Source organism: Sesamum indicum, linkage group LG2, assembly GCF_026168435.1.
Source record: "Sesamum indicum cultivar Baizhima isolate 11 linkage group LG2, ASM2616843v1, whole genome shotgun sequence".
Taxonomy (NCBI): Eukaryota; Viridiplantae; Streptophyta; class Magnoliopsida; order Lamiales; family Pedaliaceae; genus Sesamum; species Sesamum indicum.
In genome coordinates, this window is record NC_142658.1 from 3,348,909 (window position 1) to 3,371,221 (window position 22,313).

The window sequence follows — 22,313 nt, forward strand, 5'->3', positions numbered from 1 at the left end:
AGGTAATTATTATAGAAAACAGAATGATGAAGTTAGTGATATTGTTGTTGTAAATTGAAATAAAAGATGGTGCTTACCTAGTTAGGAACATAGTCAGTGGTTTACGATAATGTCATTAATGATGATGTGATATAAAAAATAAATGAGTTAAGTTAATGCGTAGGGTACCGTGATATTCCGGGAAGCGGGGAATATTCTGTGTTGTTAGCTACACACTAGGGTGGTGTGGAGATGCTATGTTCGTTGTGATGTTTTATGCCGATATTGCTACACACTGGGATAAAAAAGTGGGATATCGCATACAATGGGTATCCTCTCATAACACTGACTGAGATGATGATGGCCGACAAAATCATTGACTGATGTACTCCAATTAGAGTAAGTAAGGCATTAGAAATAAGCGATAATGTCAAATACTATGTCATGGATTGATTTACAGTTGTGGGTATATATTATTCCATAAATATGTTGTTGTTATATGACGAATATTTGTTAGTTCATGTGATTGCATTGTACGTGACTTGTTGCATGTGTATATATATAGACTGGTTAGTTATATTTACTGAGTAGACAGCTCATTCTTTGCCACATATTTTTTAGCAGATAGATTACACTGACTAGCCATATTAAACTTTAAGCCATGGCATTATTCTTATTAGGTGGGTCAGCCGTAACATCTGAAGTCAGAATTTTTAACTGTTTAGTTGTTAAATATTCTAGTCTTTTGTCGGGTTTGCGTTTAAAATTTTGCACTATTGGCTATTACATTATTTTCCTTTGAGGTTATGTATATGAGGACATCCGGTGAGAGTAAATACAACCTTTTGGCATATCTATTACCTCTTGGGATATTTATATATTATGTCGATAAAATAAAATTTATTTTACAGATTGAAAAGAAATTATTTATAGAATGAGTTGTAATTAAAGAAAGGGTGAAATAGTAATAATTAAGTAGGGGTACTACAATACAAGTAGATACCTATATATGCATGTATCATCTATTCAGGCAATATGAAGTTCAACTCCATCCTGCCCATAATCAAAAGGCAGCAAGAATTTTTCATAATCATAAGCAGATAGACATTCTATTTTCCCTGTCCTATGGTCATTCATCACAGTTTTTAAATGTTACACTAATAATTTTGTTGTCTTAACTAAGAAACAATTAGATACATGATTTATACAACCTGTCTCCTAAACTTTCTATAAACCAATAGCCCTCCAGATCACAAGCCTACACTGGGCTTCGAATGTCAAGAATTTACCTATTGACGACACAAAGTAGCTGCAGCCTCCAAGAATGGAAAAATCAATGTTTTCAGAGTTGTAATGCCAAATCTGGCTGCTGAGGGGAACCAATCTGTAAGCTAGAACTAGGCGAACCGGCTGGAATTCTCACATTTAGATCGGGTGGGAAGGAAAGATTATGATGTCTTTGTTGCTGTGGCATCGCTGGCCAAGACGATTTCCCGAAATTCCACATTTCGGCTTCTCCATGAGAACCAGAGACATTACTAACTTGTGTAATTTGATATCCTTGTTGTGAAGTAACCCAACTCTCCAGCAACTTTGCTTCTTCTTGAATGATATGGTTCATATATGATGAATGGTTCGCTGAAAGATCATATCGGGGTACAGGTTCCTTCATTTGGGAAGCAAGCGGGTTCGCTCCTGTCATTGCAGATGTATCATACCCAAAAATTCCAACAAGACCGTTTCTTTGAGAGGCATATGCAGGTTTTTGCTGAACTGGGAATTGTGTTTTCCAGGAAGAAGCATCGCCCTGTAAACCTAGCTCATGCTGGCTGTTGAGTTTCCTAACGGCTTCAACCATTGCTTCAGAAGGTGCATAAGCCACAGCGGAACTTAAATCAGAATTTGAAGGTGTGACAAGTTTGTTTGAATTGCAATCACCAGCAGAGCTATTTGATGATTTCTGTTTCTCGATTGAAAAAGATAATGGCTGTGAAGGTGCTCCATTTTCACTTACCCACCCAGGACCATATTGTACCCCGGGGGGCAAGACATACTCTATTCTCTTCGATGCCACTTTCCAAGCTACAGGCCCGAGATTTGCAGCATATCTGGCCAGGCTTCTTGCATAAGCAAGGGGTTCGTGAAGACCCACCTGAAAATCCACACAAACTAAGAATTATCTCTGTGCTACTTAAAATAAGCCTAAATCTAAATAGGCTCGTTTTAGTTTCCAACACCAAATCTACTAGGGGGCAAGAGCACAAACAAAAACAAGGGTAAGAAAGCAACTAACATCTTCAACTAAACCCTCCATAAGAACAAACTAAACTTGGAAGTTTCTCAAGATACCTACCGGCACCAACAGTTTCATATTTCCAATAGAATTAGATAATTCGGACGAATTGTTGGCAGAAGATGGGGGATGATATTGCCTATAGGTATCACGCCTGTTCTCATCTACCGTAAACTGTTTCTTTCCATATTTCATGTCGGCCCTTAAAATGGATGCTGCAAGGTAGAAGAGATGGGGTTAACCAAGTTGCAAGGTAATTGAATAAATATAGATTCTTATGAGTAGCACCAGATGCACAAATACAAACCTGGAAATTCATCATTCCAGTCAGTCAACCATCTAGAGTAGTTTTCACCATTTCTTGACCGGTAAGATGATATGAACGGGTCATTGGGACGAAACCTATATAATGCAGGTCCCTTTCTTAGGTTGTAAGAGTTAGATCCAGTTCCCTTGTCCTCTACGCTAGTGAGAGTTGCACCCAGTGAATGCTCAGGAGCAACACGATCAACTGGGGATGTTTCAAGAGGTTTCTTTTGGTTCTTGCTGCTTGGGGGCCTGCCTCTCCTAACAACCTTAGGTTGTGGTTCACCATCATCGCCTTCATGCCTCAAATTTTCAAAGTCTCTCTTTGCAAGTTCTTGTATAGAGCGTGCCTAAAGTAGTCGATTATTCAGACAGAGTGTAGGATGATGAGTACATTGAAATAAAGCATAAAGGACCATGCGAACCTGTCGATAGTAGACCGTATCTGGAGCATTGTACTGCATGGCATTGGAACATATCAAAAACACATCAGCCTGGAATGACAATAGAAGGAAACGTCAGCATTTATTTCCATGATTTGCCTCCACAACTATGTCATAATATAATGAAATCAAGATTAACTACACCAAATAAGCACACAATGGCATGCATGAAATGAAGCTACAAGAATACAACAAAAATGTATAGGAAATAGAAAATCAGGCATACCTTAATACATACAAAAAGAAACTTAAGCACCATAGACCAAGAAGCAGTGAAAAACTTTTAACCACTATGTAATACATAGGAAAAAATAACCTACATATTTTAACAGCAAACAAGTAGGTAAATATGTTCTCTAACAATAGGTTCACTTCACCCTGCAGTACCACCAACACATCCAGTGAATATCGAGGCATTATCAATCCTTAACTCAATTCCATTAGTTAATACATATTGTATTAACTATTAAGCTTCCATGCCAGATTAACAGGTGAGCAAGTTCCAGAATATATGAAAGAAACCTTTATTAATCTGTAAGCAAGTTCCAAGCAATTATCCATCCCCCATACAAATGTTTTCGCCTTTTATCCTTACCTCTCTGTAGCTTATGAGATGAATAAGTAACACAAGATTATGGTAATCTACGAGATAGGTTTTATCAGTGCAAACAAATAAGGGTTATCCACAGTTCTAAAAGATACTTATGATGATTCTTTTATCATTCAGCATTGTGGATTATTGAGACTCACCATTCAGAGAATGCAAGAGATTGCATATAATGAAGTAGAAACATGAAATCAGAAAAAATAACTTGATCTATAACCAGATAAGATTTAATGCAAGCCTAAGTCCAAGGGTTGGCCAATAGGGCATGAGGCTATCTCTTCATTTCACTGCTAAGAAATATCCATAAAGAGGTTAATTTCCCACAAAATGGAGTTCACTAAATTGGTAAACTATAAAAATACTATCATGGACCAAAAAACAAGTAATTTTTTGGAGCAGATACTACTACAAATATCGACATGTATTGCCCAAATACAGTAAATCATCTTAACCACCAAAACATAGAAGTTAAGCATGATTAAACTGCTGTTAGTTCCACATTTGGCTCGCATAACCAAGACCAACCTCCATTTCTTCCAAGGTTCTATAAGCTCCATCATCAAGTTTCTTCCTCACAGTCCCGAAATCCATAGGTTGCTCTATTATCTCAAAATAATCAGGCAGCTGCAAGGAAATTAACTCCATATTAACTGCTAATAACATAAATATTATCATCACCAATCTGTGAACAAGTGATCACCTCATTGATATCCACAGGCTCAGAAAATACACCATAAGTGTCCTTCCTGCATGAACATACGTCCAAGAAAACAACACTGACGAACTGAACATGGAATCCCCAAAAATAGAAACAGTACGAGTTGAAAAGGAATTAATCTAAGAAAGCTAAAAAGGACACAAGAAAGCACATACTTTTGAAGCCTGTCAAGAATGAAGGCCAACAACGTTTTGTCTGGCAAAGGTGTTGTGGGACCAGACTCCAATGGCGACCCTGTCCACAAAAATTCAATAAAATGACCAAGATCAGATTAAACCACAAACCCAAGTTGCAAAATTTTCCAACTAAAAAGAAAGTTCTCAATTTTTTTTCTTTTATTCCAAAATCAAGCAAGGGTTGTAATGAGAACCATGTACAGGAGGGTCTGTCGCTTTCACAACTTTTTTCTCCTGTAAAATATCAATAGAATCATTATCATTATCAACATAATAATTATTGACCAAATTCAATAAATATCATCAAGAATGGGTCAGAGTGCAAACAAGCAGTTAATGAACAACAGCACCAGCAAGTACAAGTGAGAAAATAATACTACTATTTGCAACCCAAAGAATCATAAGCAACTCAGAGTAAAGACAAATCAGAACCTTTTTCAAGGTGCGATGCTTTATAAATAATATAATAAATACATACATACTTGAATGAAGAAAGGAGTAAATTGAATACAAATAAATTAACAACACATAGAAAGAAAGAAGTGCATGGACGTATATGTGTATGCAATACATGAAAGCTAGAAAGATGGAAGATGAATTCATGCAAAATCAGAAATTTTTATTAAATGGAAAAATAAATCTAAATCTATTTTAATTTTTTCAATAAAACACATGGATACAGATTTTGACTAAGTCAAAACACACAGCACCCGCACTTCAGAGATCTTCAGAAGTTAGAACATCACCCAAAGAAAAAAAAAGTAATAATTTTTTTCCTTCACGAGGAAACCCGAAAGCCGCTTCAAATCACTTCCACAAAGTAAAACCCCCGAAAGAATTTTTCGAAACTGGGGTTCCAATATTCCCAAAATAGAAAATTCACTTTCAAAAAGTTGCCAAAATTTGTGTAACTGACGATGAAAACTCAATTTTTCCACCAACATTTTCAAAGAAGCCCACACCACATTCCCCCTCAATTTTCAGAATTTAGAAAACACAACTTTTCTAACATAGCAAACCTGAACGGGAACAACATGCTCAGATCTGAAATCACCGGCATTGATCTTGCGTTTCTTGGCACACGCCACGCGATCCTCAGACTCTGGATCGGAATCAGAGCCAGAACTCGACCCCGACACCGAATCGTAATCTCGTGAATGCCGTCGGCTCTGCTGCTGCTTCTGACTAATCTTGCTATTTTCATCGTCTTGCGGCAAACGAACAACAAGCTTAACCTTCTTCTCCTTCCTCTCGTCGTCGTCATCGCCGTCCTCGAATTCTGGCTGCGGCGGTGAATTAAAATTACTAGGTTTCCGGCGGGTGGATCGGCGGTGGGTGGCTGGGGTGGAATCGCAATTAATGGGTTTAGGTGGGGCAGAAAGGGCAATTGGGTTTTTGGAGGGGCGGCCTTTCTTCTTCTTTCTCCTCATCTCCGCTGTTGCTGCAGTTGCTACCTTACCCATTGCTTTGGTCTTTGGAGGGGACCCCTTTTTTTTCTTTTTCTTTTTTTTTAACAAATATATTTTTGTTTTGAAATTTTGGGAACTAAAGAAAGTGGGTTGGGATGAATCTCACGTGTGGAAGGTTTTGCACGTGTGAGATAATACCGATGCATCGTTCTATGATGTCATTTTAGTATTTATTTGATAATTTTATAATATATTATTACCATACGATGTCAGAATATATTATTATCGTAATATTTTATTGGGTTTCGACAATCAACCTCAACGGTCGCCTCAAGGATAATAAAGGAAATTACGAGCTCAATAATTGAAAATCTATCTACAACGCAGCAACGATAAGGGCTAATTTATATCATATACATCTAAACATAAAGTTAATCAATGAGTACAGATATTTTCAAATCATCGTGTATTTATTATATGAATATTTTATTTTGCAGTACATCTATTTAAATTTATTATATTTCACTCCATTTAATGTGTCTTTCTCTCTATATCGACTTATACTACTTTTGTTCGTATATACACATACGTACGTATTACACCATTCTTGATAATATTCGAAAAAAGAAATTATTTTTAAAATTTTTTAATGTATAGAATCTTTTGACATTACTACTTGGGTTTTACTCTTTTAAGGTGTCACAAAATTTAGGGTAATCATATTTTATTTGAAAAACTCATTCAAAATAATATAATTATATTTTGGGAGAAAGAGTTGATTTTGTAAGATAATTGCACTTAATTGGTGTTAGACTATTAATAGATGTGCACAAAGTTTGATGAAACTAGGATGGCTAATGAGAGTGAGTTTATAGCATGTGAATTAGTAATTCATTTTAAAATCACTCTCTTGGCTTGATGTTCAATCCATTCATATGTGACTTTATAGTATTAGGATGGATATATTTAAACATTTTAATTTTATAATATGATGATTTATGATATAGTTTGGGGATAGTGTGAGTACTATACTTTTAAAAGAGGTGGATTGGGGATAATATCTTAGAGGTTGTACAAGATTCAAAAGTTTGTTTTAGGGGTGATTAAATAGTGGGTTTGGAGCGTTGTCGCTTTTAGGTCCCACATATCTATTTGCAAAACAAAGTTATTATTAGAATAGATAATTAGGAAGTTAATTAAATTGACAATAATTCGTCAATTTTTATTAAAATAATATTGTTTTAATGAATAGAGTAATATTGATCTATGACATGTGTATTTGTTGTCTTACTGCTCATGTTAGACGGTGTTTTAACATCACAACAAATGCCCACAAACCAAATTGTTAAATGTGTATAGTTAGGCTATACACAAGTTGCAAGTCATGAAATCAACTTCTAAGTCGAGGACCCCAAAACTGGCCATGAGGAGTCCTACAAAGACTTGCACTAACTATATTGTATTCACTATGTGAGTGTCGTATTTGACCGACGACATACATAGGTCGTTTGTGCAATTTTGGTTGGTAGTTGGCAAGGTAGGTGAATTACTGAACTGACTCATGGGAATCATCATATGGAAGCGTTAAAGGCTTGGTCGGTATGACTGAAATTTTCAATTCATATAGTACGGGATTAGTCATTGGACTAGAGGAATCAATGACAGTTATGCTTGCATAAGAAGATTTTATCTTGGATCTAGCGAGATTTCACCGTGTCTTTCAAATATGGTCATTATAAGTCTTGTCTAGTGCAATTGGAGTATGTACTAAGGACGGTGAATTACAAGAAATAATCCATCCCCTGTCGGTATTGTGAGAGTGAGATCTACTATACGTCTGAGATAGTTTAGACTCTTTAAATTTATGGTCATAGTAATTGGTTGAGTAGAAAGGATTTCATACGTCGATCAATAGTGATGCCCCCTCAAGCATTCACCTTGAGAGTTGAAAACCAAGGAGGTAGGCTTCCAGCCAAACAACCTAGTAGGCAGACCCGATTGGCCCATGACCAGGGCCTTTTAGCTCATAAAACCACAAAATCTTTATTAACCTAGCAGGTTCAAGAAGAAAGCCCATTTCAACAAGTCTAATCAGTATACAACAAGGACCCACGTCACCGACACATAGAAATGTATCATAATAAAAAATCTCCAACAAACTCCTAAAGATCCGCTATAATATGATTTTTAAATCAACAAGTAACAAATTCCCGAAAACATAGGCAGACCTGGCAAGTCCTAGTAAACAGTCATATCTTAGTCAATATTTATCTAAGTCCCAAATGGATTTCTAGAGAAGATATCCACTCGTGTATCTTTCCAACGGCTTATAGCACTTGGTAACCACCCTCTGAATCTTGCTCCACGATCGCCTATAAAATAATCATTTATGCAGTTATTTTGGGTAACACTTTTCATCTCACAAGTTCCACCACTATTCTCTTTCTCTCTCTCTCTCTCTCTCTCTATATATATATATATATATATATATATATGCTACTTTGAACTTATTATATACGAATTTCATCATTTAGCATTACACTTTACCATTGATCTTACTTCAATTCAAATTTTTATTTTATCTCTTCAGTAGTAACGTTACTGCTTAAGTATTAGAGTGCTAATATTTGTTTTACAAGTTAATCCCTTGGTAATTTTAGAATTTTTATAAAAATCCTTCGACAATTGTGGTGCGGCAGAACTCCAGTACGCATCATTGGTGCCGTCTGTGGAAAACTTGAGCTTAATCGTGAGAAATCATCACACCATATATCCATGTCGTTATGCTAATAAATGATTATTATATATGTAACGAACTCGTGGACATGATAGCAAGAAAATCAGAAACCCTTAAGACGAGAAGGATGAAAACCGACGAGCAGATATCCAAAATGTAAGAATTGTGTTCTTCCAGAAGGCAAGGAAAATAAGAAGATTGAGAAACTCACCTCAAACTTTTAATGCATTTCCCGCCTTAAAAGGGAAGTGATGCGGAGCAGTCCTTTCACTGCGGGGCTCTGGCACTCTCTCCCCCCATTAGACATTGTAAATTTAATCCAAATGCACATGGCTCTCACTTAGCGCTAGGTTCAACCTATCCTAATGGTTGGTAATGGTCACTTTCTACTTTTGAGGTTTGTACAGATCCCTCTAAATTCGCGTGCGCAAGAGGCGATTATGCCCAACATAGTTGGATATGCTCCTATAACTCAACATAGTTTCCTCACAACAACACGAACCGAGCATACCCAAGTAGCTTAGGAATGTCTTCCTTGTTGAGCCAGCAGAGAAGGTGGAGCCATTGTAGGAAAACTTTCTCATACTCCAATAGCCCAACACTGAGACTTGGAGTTGGGGGGGGGGGGGGTGGAGGGGGGGAGAGTGATGATACCCCCTCAAGCATTTTTCTCTAATCCAAAGCTAAGGAGGTGCTGGGCCCCCCCATAGGATAACCCAACAGGCTTTGTCCTGCTGGCCCATGAGCAAGGTATCCGACCCATAGCCATATATTTATACTAACATGGTAGGCCCAAAAGCAAGCTCAGTCCAACAGGATGTCTCAACAGACAACAAGAACAATATATCATGCGCATTTTTGACACCTTGAGATACATCATACCGAAAAATCTCCCACAAACTCCTCCTGGATTGACAGCGTTCGACCCTGCAGCAACAGGTCAAATGAAATTTGCATAACTCACCTTGACTGACATAAATATTTTAAAGAGTCATTTCTTCACAATAAGTTTAAGTTGTAACTTTTTTTTTTATTTCGTTAGTTAGCTAACTCATGCAGTTTTTCAATGATGTATCACAAATTGCAACCACTTCCAAATTTTCCTATCAATCGGCTTGTAAAGAGAGGCCATTGTGCAGTCATAAAGCATCAAGCATTATTCCACTCTCACTATTTTCTCTCGATTTTCAACAAGTTGCTTGCATTATTTTGCACTCCACATAATTGTTCTCACTTTATATTGATACTTTGTCAAGTCACTTCAATTGTTTCATCATTATTCTTATGTTATTTTAAGTTTTTCGATTATCCTTTCAGTAAATTTATTACTGACTTAAGCATCGAAATGCTAAGCCTCCTTTGATCTCGAAATTTGGTACCAAGGTTTTGAATATTTGATGCAGAGGAAAACATAGAGCCTTTGCCGTTGTAGTATTTCATTATTGTCTAGAGCTTTGGACGTGAGTCCTTTTGACTTGTTGTGTGTGTTGTATGAAATTGGACGACTTGTGTATATGTTTCTATTCCAAGGTGATGTCATGTCCATTTTAGTTTTTGGATATATAAATCAATTAAATTAATTTATTATTAGTGGGCGGGGCATATTTCTCAATTAATGGGTATAATTTATTTTTAAATCTAGATTATTGTCTACAAGCATCAGATAAGTTGTTATTATTAAACATGTAAAAATTATTTTTTACAAATGTATGTATAAAATAAGATTTAACATATTTTAAATAAATTAAATTTATTTATGATATATTACTCAAGATGGATTTAGGATAAAATTTAAATCTCGCTCTGGATCTTATTTATCATACAAAATTAAAATTCATGCCGATCCAAACCCCAATTGAATCGGGTTCGAGACAAATCCATGCTCTATCCCTAATTACTGTATTAATTTTATAAAAAAATTGAGAATATAAGAATAGGGTAAATTACGACGATCTCTAATGAGGATTGACATAATTACTAATACCCATTCGTTATTTGAAAAACTATTAATAATTTTTGGATTTTAACTATCGTATAACAATTAGTCAAATCCGTTAATTCTGTTAGGAATCTATTTTGTGGTGAGTGACCAAAATGGCCTTATGGACTAAGCAATATAATTTTATTTATTTTTACGGACTAAGTGGATAAATTTTTAAATTTTTTCATCCACTTGGTTAGATTTTTATTACAAATCTTTAATTTTTTTAAAAAATATAGTAAGGGCAGAGTTGATAATTTTATACTTCAATTATATCAAGTACCAGGGATATTTAAAAATTTTAAATAATAAAAAAACAAATTATAAAAAAGATTATTCTAATTTACGCAAAAGAAAAAGAGAAAGAGCTATAAGCGGACAATATTAATATGGGTGAAAATGAAAAACGGGTAAACAGAAATGGGTAATCGGGTGGATCCCGAAAAGAATATACAGAGGGATCGATGAGGTGGCAAAATATTTTAGAAATCCCGCCCAAATCCCCAATTCCCAACCCCCCGCCCGTATATTTCATTCAATTCCCCAATTTCACTGCTCATTTTTCAAAAATTTCAATAATAATCGCTCACGCTTCTCCTCTCTCTCTCTCTCTCTCTAAATATCTCTCTCGCCTTGTCTGTTTCACTCTAGCGAAGGCAGCACCGGGAAAAAGGAAACTCAACCCTAACCCTACCTTCTTATTTGATTGATTTCTGCGGATTCCGCGTCGATTTCCGTATTATTTTTTGCTCTTTTCTATTCCGAATGCTGTTTCTTTTCGCTATTGATTCGCGCGGTCTCTTTATCAGATCTGTGTCTTATGTTTTTCAGATGAAAGGCGGAAAATCGAAGGCTGATTCGAGGAAAGGCGATAGTAGGTAAGCGATTTTTTCCTCATGTCTTTTTTTTTTTTTTTTCTCTTCCGATATTAATTAATTTCTTCACTTTTTCTTTGAGATACTTTCGTCGGCGTGGTTCGTAACCAACAAGCTTATGATCATTATGTGTTTTAGTGATTATCGAGGTTTTTGCCTGTGTTGATTTCTCGTTTCATACCGAGTGAAGTAATTTTGATGAAATTTTCTCTCATTCTTTTTAATTTGCATTTACTTTGTATTATTATTTTTTTAATTTTAGGTTTTTATCCATTTCTGATTTCTCTTTCAAAAAATTAAGGAAACGGAAAGTCATGCAGATCTGTTAAGTCTGGTGTCTTTATATATTTCTATGTCATTTGACTGCAATTCATGCTTTTTGTATCTTGTTTGCTTCAGTTAATCTATTATGAACAAATTTGTGATGTGAATATCAGGCTCGCTGTGAAGAAGCAGACTAAGAAGGAGAAGAAAGCAGCAAAGGACCCAAACAAGCCAAAGAGGCCTCCAAGTGCTTTCTTTGTTTTCATGTACGCAAATTTCATTCTTGTTTGTTGTCTCTCAGATGTCTCCTTATAAATGTTAGTTGTAAGTCACCGCTGTGTTTTCATAATTGAGGTTTCTGATATCTTGCATATTATTGCAGGGAAGACTTTCGGAAGCAGTACAAGGAAAAACACCCCAACAACAAATCTGTTGCTGCTGTGGGTGTCTTTCTTTTCATATTTCACTGTTTATTCTAGCCTTTTGTTTTGTTTATGGTGTTTGATGAGTTAATGGATATATATAGGTCGGTAAAGCTGGTGGTGACAAGTGGAAGTCTTTGAGTGATGAGGTAATTGTTTTCCAGATGTCTTGGGTTTCTATTGCAACAAAAATTCCCCCTTGTGTTTTCTTGTATTAGTCGTTTGTGATTTGAAATTTCTTGTTAAATAAAATGATGTAAATATAGGAAAAAGCTCCCTTTGTGGCAAAGGCAGAGAAGCGTAAGGAGGAATATGAGCGAAAAATGGAAGCCTACAACAGAAAATTGGTATTCTATTTGTATTGTCTTTGTAGCAGTATCTTTTATGATGAAACTTCGATTTATATATGAAACGCCATTGTCAATTTGAAGTTGCTGATGTAACCTTACAACTTGTAATAGTCTGGAGAGGGTGATGATGAGTCTGACAAGTCAAAGTCAGAGGTCAATGATGAGGAAGAAGAGGAAGGCAGTGGAGAGGTCAGTTGTGATTCTAAAAATTGCTGTTTAATGTTTGCCATTATGTTACTGAGAAACTTTTTTCCAATTTATTGCAGGAAGAAGAAGATGATGATTAAGTATTTTTGTGGATGATGAGTTTCCCTAAGAAGGATATGCTTGACTATATGTTTAATTTCACTTGACATCATCGCTACATCTACAAGGTTTTTTTGGTTATGGATAGGCTGTACTTACTGTTCCCACCATTTCTAGTGACATGAAGGGGTAGTTTGTAATATGGGATTTAGCATAGTATCTTTTGCTAACTTTTTAGAACTACTGATGCATTGCTATTACAGTTTTAAATGAAAATTTATCTCTTCTGTAGCCTGTACCATCTTTTTTGTTGTATCAATTTCTTGCATTAACTGTTGGTAGTTGTGACTTTTGATACTGCAGTAGAGTTTCTGCTTTGTAATCTGTTGTGTATGGTTTCTGTCCATTGGCATTTAACGTTTAGTTACCTAAGCAGTTTCCCCAGTGTTCTTCAGTGAGTTCAATCAAGAATTTATTTTTAATTCATTAGTAATCATTGATGTTTTGGTGACCAATGAAATAGGCTCTTTGGTGCTTTGTACTCGGATGCTTGCTTCTCTTAATGTTTCCAATTAGCTCGAGACTGTAGTTTGAAATGACTATTTCGGTTTACCTTGCCCCTTTTCACACTGCTATTGGTTTCTGCAAGAATTTTCTTTATTCTGACATCTTGGGTGACTTGTATTCTTCAAGTTGTGCGCATTTCGGGATGCATGTAATTGGGTCATTTTGATCTTGAAATATACGGGTTTGTACGAGTTGGTTGGTTCATTTTGGAATACATTTTTGTAAATTATGTATAGTTTTATGGAGAATGATAAGATAGGCGTACCTGCATTCTCGTCTGTTGTACCAGGTATCATTTTGCAGTATGTCTGACATATACTATTATTAAACTGGTGATCCGCATCAGGCAGTTTGGCTTTTGTAGGTATAAATGATGTCTCTGACTATTGGGTTGTTAGTTTAACGTCTTCTGGAAAGCAACCCAGCCAGTAATAGATGCATGAAATTCAAGAATCCGCCCCAATCTCACTGGCACATGGACTGCAGTCTGGGTAATTCACATTCCCTAAACCTTAAAAGAGTTGGGCCGCAAAGTTGAAATACCTTCCATAGGTAAGAGTTCAGAAGAGAAGTTGCAGTGGAAGTAAATGAAAAGGGTTAATTACACTTTGTTCCTTCAATTCGCTATATTTTGCATTCAATCTCTTAAGCTAATCAATGTATCATTCCTCTAGACTAAATATTCGAATCAAATCGCGCTTATGATATACACTGATATATTTAGTAGAAACGGATTAGTTAACCTCTTATGAATTCCAAATTCAACTCAATTTTTTTCCTAATTAACGGATATTTATTTCAGCTATGATTTGAGCAAATTAAATCTTAAAGACCAAATGATAATTAAGTACTAGTAAAAATGATACGTCTTTTCGCCAAACTTATTCTTTTATGATACATCTGAATTAGGGAGATAGAGTTATCCATTTCTATTAGTTACCAAGTTGTTTCTTAGTTCAGAAAATCAAATTTAAAGTTGTCATATTTAATATTTTCTGTATATCCCAATTTATTGTTTTTTACGGATATAATTAATATTTCAAAATTTGGTAATGTGAAATACATCAGATACTCTATTTTTATGATTTATTAGCCTTACCTAAGTTGATGATATAGTGCGTAAGAAATGTACTAGAACGTTAATGATTTTATGAACATGGTCTTGCTTCGGTTGTGAGCATACTTGAACTTGTTTACTCTTGCTTTGGTTGCGAGAACATTGGGGCATTGTCTATTCTCTCTATCCACTAAGACCTTGTTTAGTTGGGTCGATGAAGATTGCTGGGGAAGTGTAATGAACTAATGGTTTGTACTTGGAGTAATCATTCTTGGAAAAGTAGTACTCCTGTAATTCACATCAGGCATTTCTTTAACAATTGTAAGTTCAAGATCATCTAAGGAACTTGCCACCGAGGGTGTTACAGACCACGTGACATCATTTATGACAGCTAAGACAGTGTAAAAAAGAAGCTGCAAACAGTTATTCAGGTAAAAGAGTCCATATATGACTAGAAAATTAGCATCTTCTACTGAAACAATTATGGAACTAAAGACAGGAGGCATTGCTGTGGTTGAGCAGCTAGTAAAAGTCTAGATGGCTCAAATAAAAAGATTCTCTAGTAAAATTGAGAAAACGGAATTTCATGTTGAAATCCAAATATTAAAAGTAGCTCTTTTCAAGTTGCAAAGAGAGGTTTGCAGCAGTGAAAATTTTAAAGCCTACAAAATTTACCTCAATTCCTTTTCAGAATCACACTCTAGGTCCATGTACTCTCTGCAAACACTGGCATCTTTATCATCCTTTGGCATCACAACTTCAGCTGTTTGAGCAGACAGAGTCTAATACTTTGTAACGGGGACTGAAGGATGGGTCAACCGAGCAGATTTTGCACCTATGGATTCTCATTTGATCCTACTTATGTGGGAAACGACTGGACTTTGTCACTTTATTAATTTTCTTCCTCGTGTCATTTTTCTTATCTACAGCTTTGATGTTCTCACACTCTGCATCCTGATCTTCTGATGAACTTGCATCTATGCCAATACGATCCTGCAAACACCAATATAGTTGTCTGCATAACAGATCTGAGATCACATTCTAAAATATGGCCAAATCAAAATACCTTCACATCTCTGAAAAAGGACTTCTAGCTGTCCAGTGATTCCTTAAAACAGCAGTACAGTCTAATTGCGTTGCGCAGCCACTTTGATATGTATGCTCTATTTTCTAACTTTATGGAACTGCTCATCTGGACGACAAATGAACAACTTTCTACTGATGGCTTCATGATCTCTATATAAAGCCGAAAGAAACATTATCCAAGTTCTATTTAGACTTTCTAAAGAACTATTCAGGGTTTAGCACACAATTACAGAAATGGACCATCCAAAAAGCTACAATATAATTCAAGCAAATTTGTTACTTTGAAAAAGAAAAGTAAACAAGGGTAAAAAAAAGGTACATAAGAGAAATCCTTCAATCTGATATGAAAAGGAGAACAAGATGTGATCTAGATGAGCAACTTCAATCCAAATTTAAAACTAATGCACTGCCCTCAAATTGCACATATAGAAGCCGGTGAATTGTTTGTCTATTTCCTCTTCAACCAGGACTGTCATTTGATATTTTTATCAATAGTATATAAATCAGTTGAATGGGCAGACACATACAAGAATCCAACTCCAGCAACCATCCATTATAAACAGGTTTTAAGGTAAAAAATAAATGAATCCACTCGAGTGTCTCTCCAAGCAGATGGCCTAAATACTATTGCTTTAGAATCAGAAGACAAAAGCAGTACAGCAAATGTGCAACTTATCCTGATGAGGAAGATGGATCACAAGTACCTAAAAAACAGAACTAAATGACAGTGAAATGATGCTGAACATTACAAAAACTTTCCAGAAGTCAAGCAACGTAGCAAAGCAGATGTAATGCTTTTGAGTTTATTTTTGAGCTATAAATGGACTAAAGTGTAGTTTACAGCACTCATCATTTACTTCATAAACCTGGAACCATTTTTATATAATATCAGCCTGGTTTTATATCTACATACCCTGTTACTGAATGCTATCTGATTGCTAATCTGACTATGAAAAAAACTTAAAAGTACTAAAGATTCATGTTTTATCTGCAAATAAACTAAGCCATTCCACATTATAACACAGAATCAACAAAGTTTTGCACCTCAAAGTACTAAAACCGAACATATCATAGTTGAAAGGCCTGGGGAGAAGATGCAGATCTAGGAGGAAATGTAGAAAAAATCACATCAAAGTTAAAGAAAGAAGAAATGAAATGGAACCGAAGATTGATAGGTTGGCAAGTTGGAAAGCAAAAACACTGTAACTGTTCCCCTTTTACTTTACTTGACATTGTTTGATCATGGAAAAGTAAATCTATTTGCATCAGGGTGACAAATGAAAAGTAGGAAGCAAACTTTCTATAAGGAAAATAGACCAAGAGCCTTGTTGAGAAACAAGTTAAAGCATGATGACCTTGTCTTTCAAGCTACATAGTTAATACTATCAGCAACAGCCATCCTCAATGAATATTCTTCAGTTTACAGAAATTACAATATTCTATTACCAAGGTTTCCTTGCTGATAATGGGAACATATTTCAAATTCATTTCAATATAACTTTAGTGTATGGTTCGCCTCAACGACCCCAATAAAATGGAGATCTGCAGAAACAGATGCTCCTTTTCTGTTAGCTACATATAATCTTCCAATGAAATACCTTGATGCAGAAACAGATGCTCCTTTTTTTCCATTGAACAACGTATCCGGAAGACAAAAGTGACAGGAGATCTGCCACCATCGAACTATAATAGACCACAGAGCTTAAAAATGCCATCCTTTGGCTCTCCAGTATCTTTGTGCATTTTCATTTGTGCGGGCATTCCTTAACTTTAGAAAGAGCTTGTATGCAATCTCGACTTTGTTTGAATCCATCAACTTGTTATTAAGTTTACTGCAAATGATCTTGCTGGGGAAAAACCCTTTATTAATACATTCCTCCATAACTAGGACAGCAGTTTCAAGCTTCCCTGTGTTGCAGAGACCGTTTATGATATACTCATAAACCTGCATATCAGAAGAATGACCACTTTCCTGCATTTCATCCCATATATTTAGCAGCATTCCAAACTTGCCAAACCTAGATAACCTCATTAGCAACAGCTTATAGGCAGCCAACGATATTCCACATCCTGCTTTTCTTGCCTTCTTATAAATCACTAATGCAGCATGTGGCGGACCATAGCTGCACAAGGGCTTGAGGAATTCAGTCACAGTTCCCACTGAAGGAATTATACCTCGACCTAGCATCTCATCTAACATTTCAATAGCATCTGAAACTCTTCTATATTTGAGAAAATACAATATAATTCTATTGTAAGTATCCACGTTTGGCTCAAAACAATTATTCAGCATCTCTTCATAGTATTTCAAGGCCCCATCAATATCGCCATTGGCAATATAACTAAAAATCATGGCATTGTAAACCTCAGCACTCAGCAGATTCCCCTTCTCCTCCAGGTACTTAAAAATCTTAACAGCATCATCAACTCTACCAGCTCGCCCAAAGCTCTCAATAAGATAACTATAAGTAGCAGAGTCGGGTTCAATCCCATCATCCACCATCACCTTCAAAATTTTCTCAACTTCAGTAACTCGACCAAACTTTGACCACCCACCTAAGATAGTGTTATACATTATGCAATCACGCTGTATCTTATCTCTCATCTTATTGAACAATGACCATGCAGCGCCTACATATGAACGCTGAGACAAACATTTTAAGGAAACACGCAATGTTTCCTCATTGCATTGTAAGCCATACTTCTCCAGTTCTCCAAAGACTTTAGTTGCTTTAGAAACCTGGCGAGCTCGAACATAACTATCCATAATAATAAACAGGGTTTCTGGATTGGGGTTCATTCCTTTATCCCTCATATCTTTCAGTATTTCCATCATATGCACAAAGAATTTCCTCCTACCTAATGCTTTAAGTGCTATATGGTAAGAATCAATGCCCTTCGAAAAATTCCGCTGCTCAATTGCCCAATTAAAAAACACAACCATCGATTCCCCACATAAGTTCCCTCCATTCACTACTTTTGCAAAAATATCGGTGTTCAGTTCTATGCCGACGCCACTCAACGCGTGATAAATTGCACTTTTGCTGTTGAATTTCTGCAGGAAAACACCACGCAGTTTATCTTCAGGTGGCAAAAAATCGTCCACAGCCCTGATATCCAATTGCTTAGCGGATGAATTTACAGCAATAGAGTTGTCACTTGCTACAGGCAAAAGATCGGAAAGCTGGCTCAGTATACGGGACTCGTCATTGCTAGAGTGATTCTTGTTTGTAGAACTCAGTGAAGATTCCAGTGTTGAAAAAGCAAATGCAGAAACTGAAGAGCAGTGATGGTTCAGCAGTGAAGTGTACCTGAAGGTATTTTTTTAAATCTTTTAATACAAGAAAACATACAAGAAGCTGTGAATTTTCAGGGAAAGAGAACTAACCAGTGTTCATAACCTTTATCTTCACGACGCAAGTATGGATTTGAATACAATTGTTTCTTTGATCCCTGAAGAGGAAAGGAATAAACTCTTCCACAAGGGTGGCATATACTTTATAACAAACTTTTTTGTACTCCTACAGCAGGCCATGCAGAAGAGGATCGGATTCAACTACCATTCTTGGGTTCACAGGACGTCTCGCCTCCTACCTAAAATCTTAATTCAGTTTTACGTATGACTAGAAATTTCCACTTCTATTCCTAAATTTTCAGCACTAGCCTATATACGAGGCCAATAAGTAGCTCTGCAAGGTAATATTCATAATTTCGTGTAAGTTGATTTCACATATTCCTGTTATTTAATTTGGGGAGGGGAGAGGGCTTTCAACCGAACAGAACAATAAAAGAACCTATTTACAAAGTCAAATTCTCACCCAAATTGGACTGACACCAACATCACATAACTGCATATCCTTAAAGAAGGATCTCATGCCAGCATAAATCCAACAGTAATAGCTCGAACTTAGGCTTGCAAGTGAGCATCCCTCTCGTTTATACTCTTTTTCCTTTGCCTTTTTCTAGTTCCCCTTGTAATTTAAAGAACATACAGAAAAGTGACTGAATGATACAAAAGATGCGTGAAGTAATTTGTCCATCAAATACAAAAAATTAAAATGTCACTAATATAGATTTCGAAAGCAATAAACAGATTAACCACTGAAATATTTTACTTAGTCACTCGAGCACTTTGGCTAACAAGCACATCCACACTTGCTAAACATGATCTGTATTCAACACTTCAGAACTGGCATTTAGTCTGCATGATACAAGTTCTGCGACTTAAGTTACAACTACAAGTACACCAACAAAGCAAAAAGATTTTCCTTTCACAAATACATTTTGAAATGTAACATATATTATTCTATAAACAAATTCTTACTGCTGAAGAAACATGGAACACAATACAATATTCTAACATATATCAGGTTGCAGATTGCTACTCTTATGAGTGTGTCTCATAAGATATATGACATAAGAATATTAGACCGGCACATAAGTAACATTTGGAATGGAACATCAAGAGTGCAATGATTATGAAAAATCAGGGTCATGACACTGGAAACTCAAATTAACATGAATTACAAATGCACATGATATGAAGATTGAAGATACAATGTTAAGAACATTGAGCAAACCTACCAAAACTGCCGTGGGGACTCGGTATGAAATTTTCTTGTATTCCCGGATCATTTGCGTGATTTGTGTACGGGTCCTCCTAATAAATGAAGTTAACTATAATAATCAGTTCTTCCTAAACTGATAAGGATAACTTTTTGACACCCCAAGAGCATGAAAACTTGGTGAAGATAAACTGCCAGCGAAAAGATAAGTCCAAACCATGGGAACAGTTCTCCAAAAATTGTCAAACAAATATAGTGCCAGGGTAAATGAATCTCACAAGGCATAAAAGCTAGTAGGTGCCAATCTTGTCTCCTCTCTTTTGGCATTAGTTGTGACAGGTGTTGGTGTTACTGGATTTCCTAAAGAAGGAAAATTACAAGATATGAGAGAAGAAAACAAAAAATTCTCTTAAGAGAAAATATAATGTACAAATCCAACTCGGGAGATAAAATGCCATTAGATGAACATTTCCTCTAAGGCCAGAATCAATTCCGAGTGACCAAGCTTGAGGATGGCACAATATCCACACTTATGCTAACAACGTTTCTTTAGCTATCAAGCAATGAAGCAATAAACAAAGTACAATACCAGAAATGATAAACGCATTAACAAATAGAATCTAATCAAAATCATCTTGCATTAGATCTTTTTTCTTTTTTCCCGCTTGATTTCAAATACCTGATGGCTGAGTCTCAGGAATGAAACCACCTCCATGACTAATCGGGTCCGTGTCAGTGTCAGGGTTGGGCCTCGAGCTTGAATGCGTTAAATTGTCATGGAGAATCATCAACTTCTGTTTCTGGTTCAACGCAAGGACGGAGCAAAGTGGCGACGGGAAGTAAGTAGGCGACTCGAGCAGGCCTTGGCACTGGCCATCCCTCTGCCACCGGGCAAGCGTCGAGACCAGCCGATTCATGAAGGCCAGCTGAGTGCCGTAGAGCAATAAGGGAACTCCACCGGTATTATGTTCCTACAACTATAGGGTTAATGATACAAATGAGCCAGAAACATAAAAGGAGGAAGGCGACTCGGTTGAATGGCGATGTCGTTTATGTCGATGAATGAACTCAGCAATTAGGGATTAACTGAATTGAACGTGGCTGCTTGTGAGAAAATCTCACTCAATCCATCTCACCAGGTTGAACAGGAATTTCATCTCATTTCTACAGTGACAACTTTATTTGGGCTGTGAAATACGTACCCCCCCCCTCTTCCACCTTCTCCTCTCATTGCCCAGACACCACGGACTCTGTCTCTCTCTCTCTCTCTCTCTCTCTTCGAGCATCTGGGTTTTGCTGACGGCGGCGGCAATGGCGGATGGCGAGGGAGTGCCTACTTCTGTCTTTTACGGGGAGGAGAGGAGGAGCAGTGTTGGCGGCAGAATTAGTCTTTTCGTAAGCAGGTTTGTCTGTAATTATGCCTATATTCTTTATAATTGAAAAAGTTATTTTTAGTGCCTTCAAAATTTATTTTCATGTGATAAATAGATCCTCTTCGTGAAAATTTATTAATATTAATAAAAAAAAACTAACTTATTGCATTAATTTATAAAAATATATAAGAATAATTTGATCGTAAAAATATTTATTTGATTTGTAATAATAATTTAATTAGAAATAAATATAATTTTTTTTATTATTATTAGCAGATTCTTTGAGTTTTGACTAATTGATAGATTTATTTATTAAATTAAAAAAAAAAACTTGAATGATACTAAATGTAACATTTCAAACTATAAAAAATATTACGTATATTATACCAAATCTCAAAAGAGAAAAGTATAGTTATCCCTATTAATAACTATGAGAAACAGTATTTTACACCCAATTGTTGAATGGTACTTTTATTAAAAAATACATCAAATTTAAAATACAACAGCGAAAATAAATAAATAAAAGGGTTATGATACAACCCATAATATTTTAATATAATTAAAATTTACTCAAAAAATGACATGCAAAATTATTTAATTGTATAAGATTAATATTAAATGCAAATTGAATCTTATACAAGAAATGGTAGTAAAAACTTATATATTTTTTATTTTAACACAAATCCATAACAATAGGCAAAAGTCAATCTTGAACAAATTAACTTTGATATTATTAAATAACATTAGTTGTAAAAATATGGATAATTATGAGAAAAATGTGTTGTGGAAGAAATAGATTTAGGTTGAGAAAAAAGGATAATGAAATGAATAAGATAATGTGAAAAGCTAAAGATGTATA

At 35.8% G+C, this 22,313-nt stretch overlaps 3 protein-coding genes across 11 annotated transcripts; 1 reads left to right on the forward strand and 2 right to left on the reverse strand.

Annotated features, from left to right (window-relative positions):
* Positions 1-1,015: 1,015 nt before the first annotated feature.
* On the reverse strand, positions 1,016-6,028 carry LOC105178641 (uncharacterized). The gene is made up of 9 exons (XM_011102155.3): positions 5,542-6,028; positions 4,717-4,756; positions 4,502-4,580; positions 4,329-4,374; positions 4,154-4,252; positions 3,004-3,072; positions 2,580-2,928; positions 2,333-2,487; positions 1,016-2,131 (listed from the first exon to the last, which is right to left on the reverse strand). The coding sequence occupies exons 1-9, from the start codon at positions 5,983-5,985 to the stop codon at positions 1,322-1,324; spliced, it is 2,091 nt and encodes a 696-aa protein (XP_011100457.2). The 5' UTR covers positions 5,986-6,028; the 3' UTR covers positions 1,016-1,321.
* A 5,145-nt stretch (positions 6,029-11,173) lies between these two features.
* On the forward strand, positions 11,174-13,097 carry LOC105178628 (HMG1/2-like protein). Of its 3 annotated transcripts, none has more exons than XM_011102141.3 (8): positions 11,178-11,385; positions 11,481-11,527; positions 11,962-12,054; positions 12,171-12,228; positions 12,315-12,359; positions 12,477-12,557; positions 12,672-12,749; positions 12,827-13,097. In XM_011102141.3, exons 2-8 carry the CDS (start codon positions 11,481-11,483, stop codon positions 12,845-12,847), a joined length of 423 nt encoding a protein of 140 aa, XP_011100443.1. In that variant the 5' UTR covers positions 11,178-11,385; the 3' UTR covers positions 12,848-13,097. The 3 variants fall into 3 exon arrangements, with proteins under 3 accessions (XP_088733600.1, XP_011100443.1, XP_088733601.1); XM_088877475.1 differs by having other exon boundaries at positions 11,184-11,320; positions 11,479-11,527; XM_088877474.1 differs by having other exon boundaries at positions 11,174-11,527.
* A 1,878-nt stretch (positions 13,098-14,975) lies between these two features.
* Positions 14,976-21,502, reverse strand: LOC110011267 (Pentatricopeptide repeat (PPR) superfamily protein). Of its 7 annotated transcripts, none has more exons than XR_016063994.1 (7): positions 20,761-21,502; positions 20,360-20,441; positions 20,101-20,176; positions 18,905-18,969; positions 17,115-18,827; positions 15,497-15,622; positions 14,976-15,423 (listed from the first exon to the last, which is right to left on the reverse strand). XR_016063994.1 is itself a non-coding variant. In XM_088877473.1 (5 exons), exons 1-5 carry the CDS (start codon positions 20,996-20,998, stop codon positions 17,219-17,221), a joined length of 2,070 nt encoding a protein of 689 aa, XP_088733599.1. In that variant the 5' UTR covers positions 20,999-21,502; the 3' UTR covers positions 16,701-17,218. The 7 variants fall into 7 exon arrangements, 1 of the variants encoding a protein (XP_088733599.1); XR_016063993.1 differs by having other exon boundaries at positions 15,497-15,666; XR_016063997.1 differs by lacking the exon at positions 20,761-21,502 and adding an exon at positions 19,335-19,487 and having other exon boundaries at positions 15,497-15,666; positions 20,360-20,421.
* Between the last annotated feature and the right edge of the window lie 811 nt (positions 21,503-22,313).

What these genes read in the sequence shown, in the direction of transcription:
- LOC105178641 (XM_011102155.3), bottom strand. Translation starts at nt 5,985, where the DNA reads ATGGGTAAGGTAGCAACTGCAGCAACAGCGGAGATGAGGAGAAAGAAG. An exon ending in AGCCTGTGGATATCAATGAG is followed by an intron (nt 4,253 to 4,328) that starts GTGATCACTTGT and finishes ATTTCCTTGCAG; the next exon opens with CTGCCTGATTATTTTGAGAT. An exon ending in ATACGGTCTACTATCGACAG is followed by an intron (nt 2,929 to 3,003) that starts GTTCGCATGGTC and finishes CGACTACTTTAG; the next exon opens with GCACGCTCTATACAAGAACT.
- LOC105178628 (XM_088877474.1), top strand. Translation starts at nt 11,415, where the DNA reads ATGCTGTTTCTTTTCGCTATTGATTCGCGCGGTCTCTTTATCAGATCT. An exon ending in ACAACAAATCTGTTGCTGCT is followed by an intron (nt 12,229 to 12,314) that starts GTGGGTGTCTTT and finishes GGATATATATAG; the next exon opens with GTCGGTAAAGCTGGTGGTGA. An exon ending in GGAAGTCTTTGAGTGATGAG is followed by an intron (nt 12,360 to 12,476) that starts GTAATTGTTTTC and finishes ATGTAAATATAG; the next exon opens with GAAAAAGCTCCCTTTGTGGC.
- LOC110011267 (XM_088877473.1), bottom strand. Translation starts at nt 20,998, where the DNA reads ATGAATCGGCTGGTCTCGACGCTTGCCCGGTGGCAGAGGGATGGCCAG. An exon ending in CCTACTAGCTTTTATGCCTT is followed by an intron (nt 20,177 to 20,359) that starts GTGAGATTCATT and finishes TTCATTTATTAG; the next exon opens with GAGGACCCGTACACAAATCA. An exon ending in GAGTCCCCACGGCAGTTTTG is followed by an intron (nt 18,970 to 20,100) that starts GTAGGTTTGCTC and finishes TTTCCTCTTCAG; the next exon opens with GGATCAAAGAAACAATTGTA.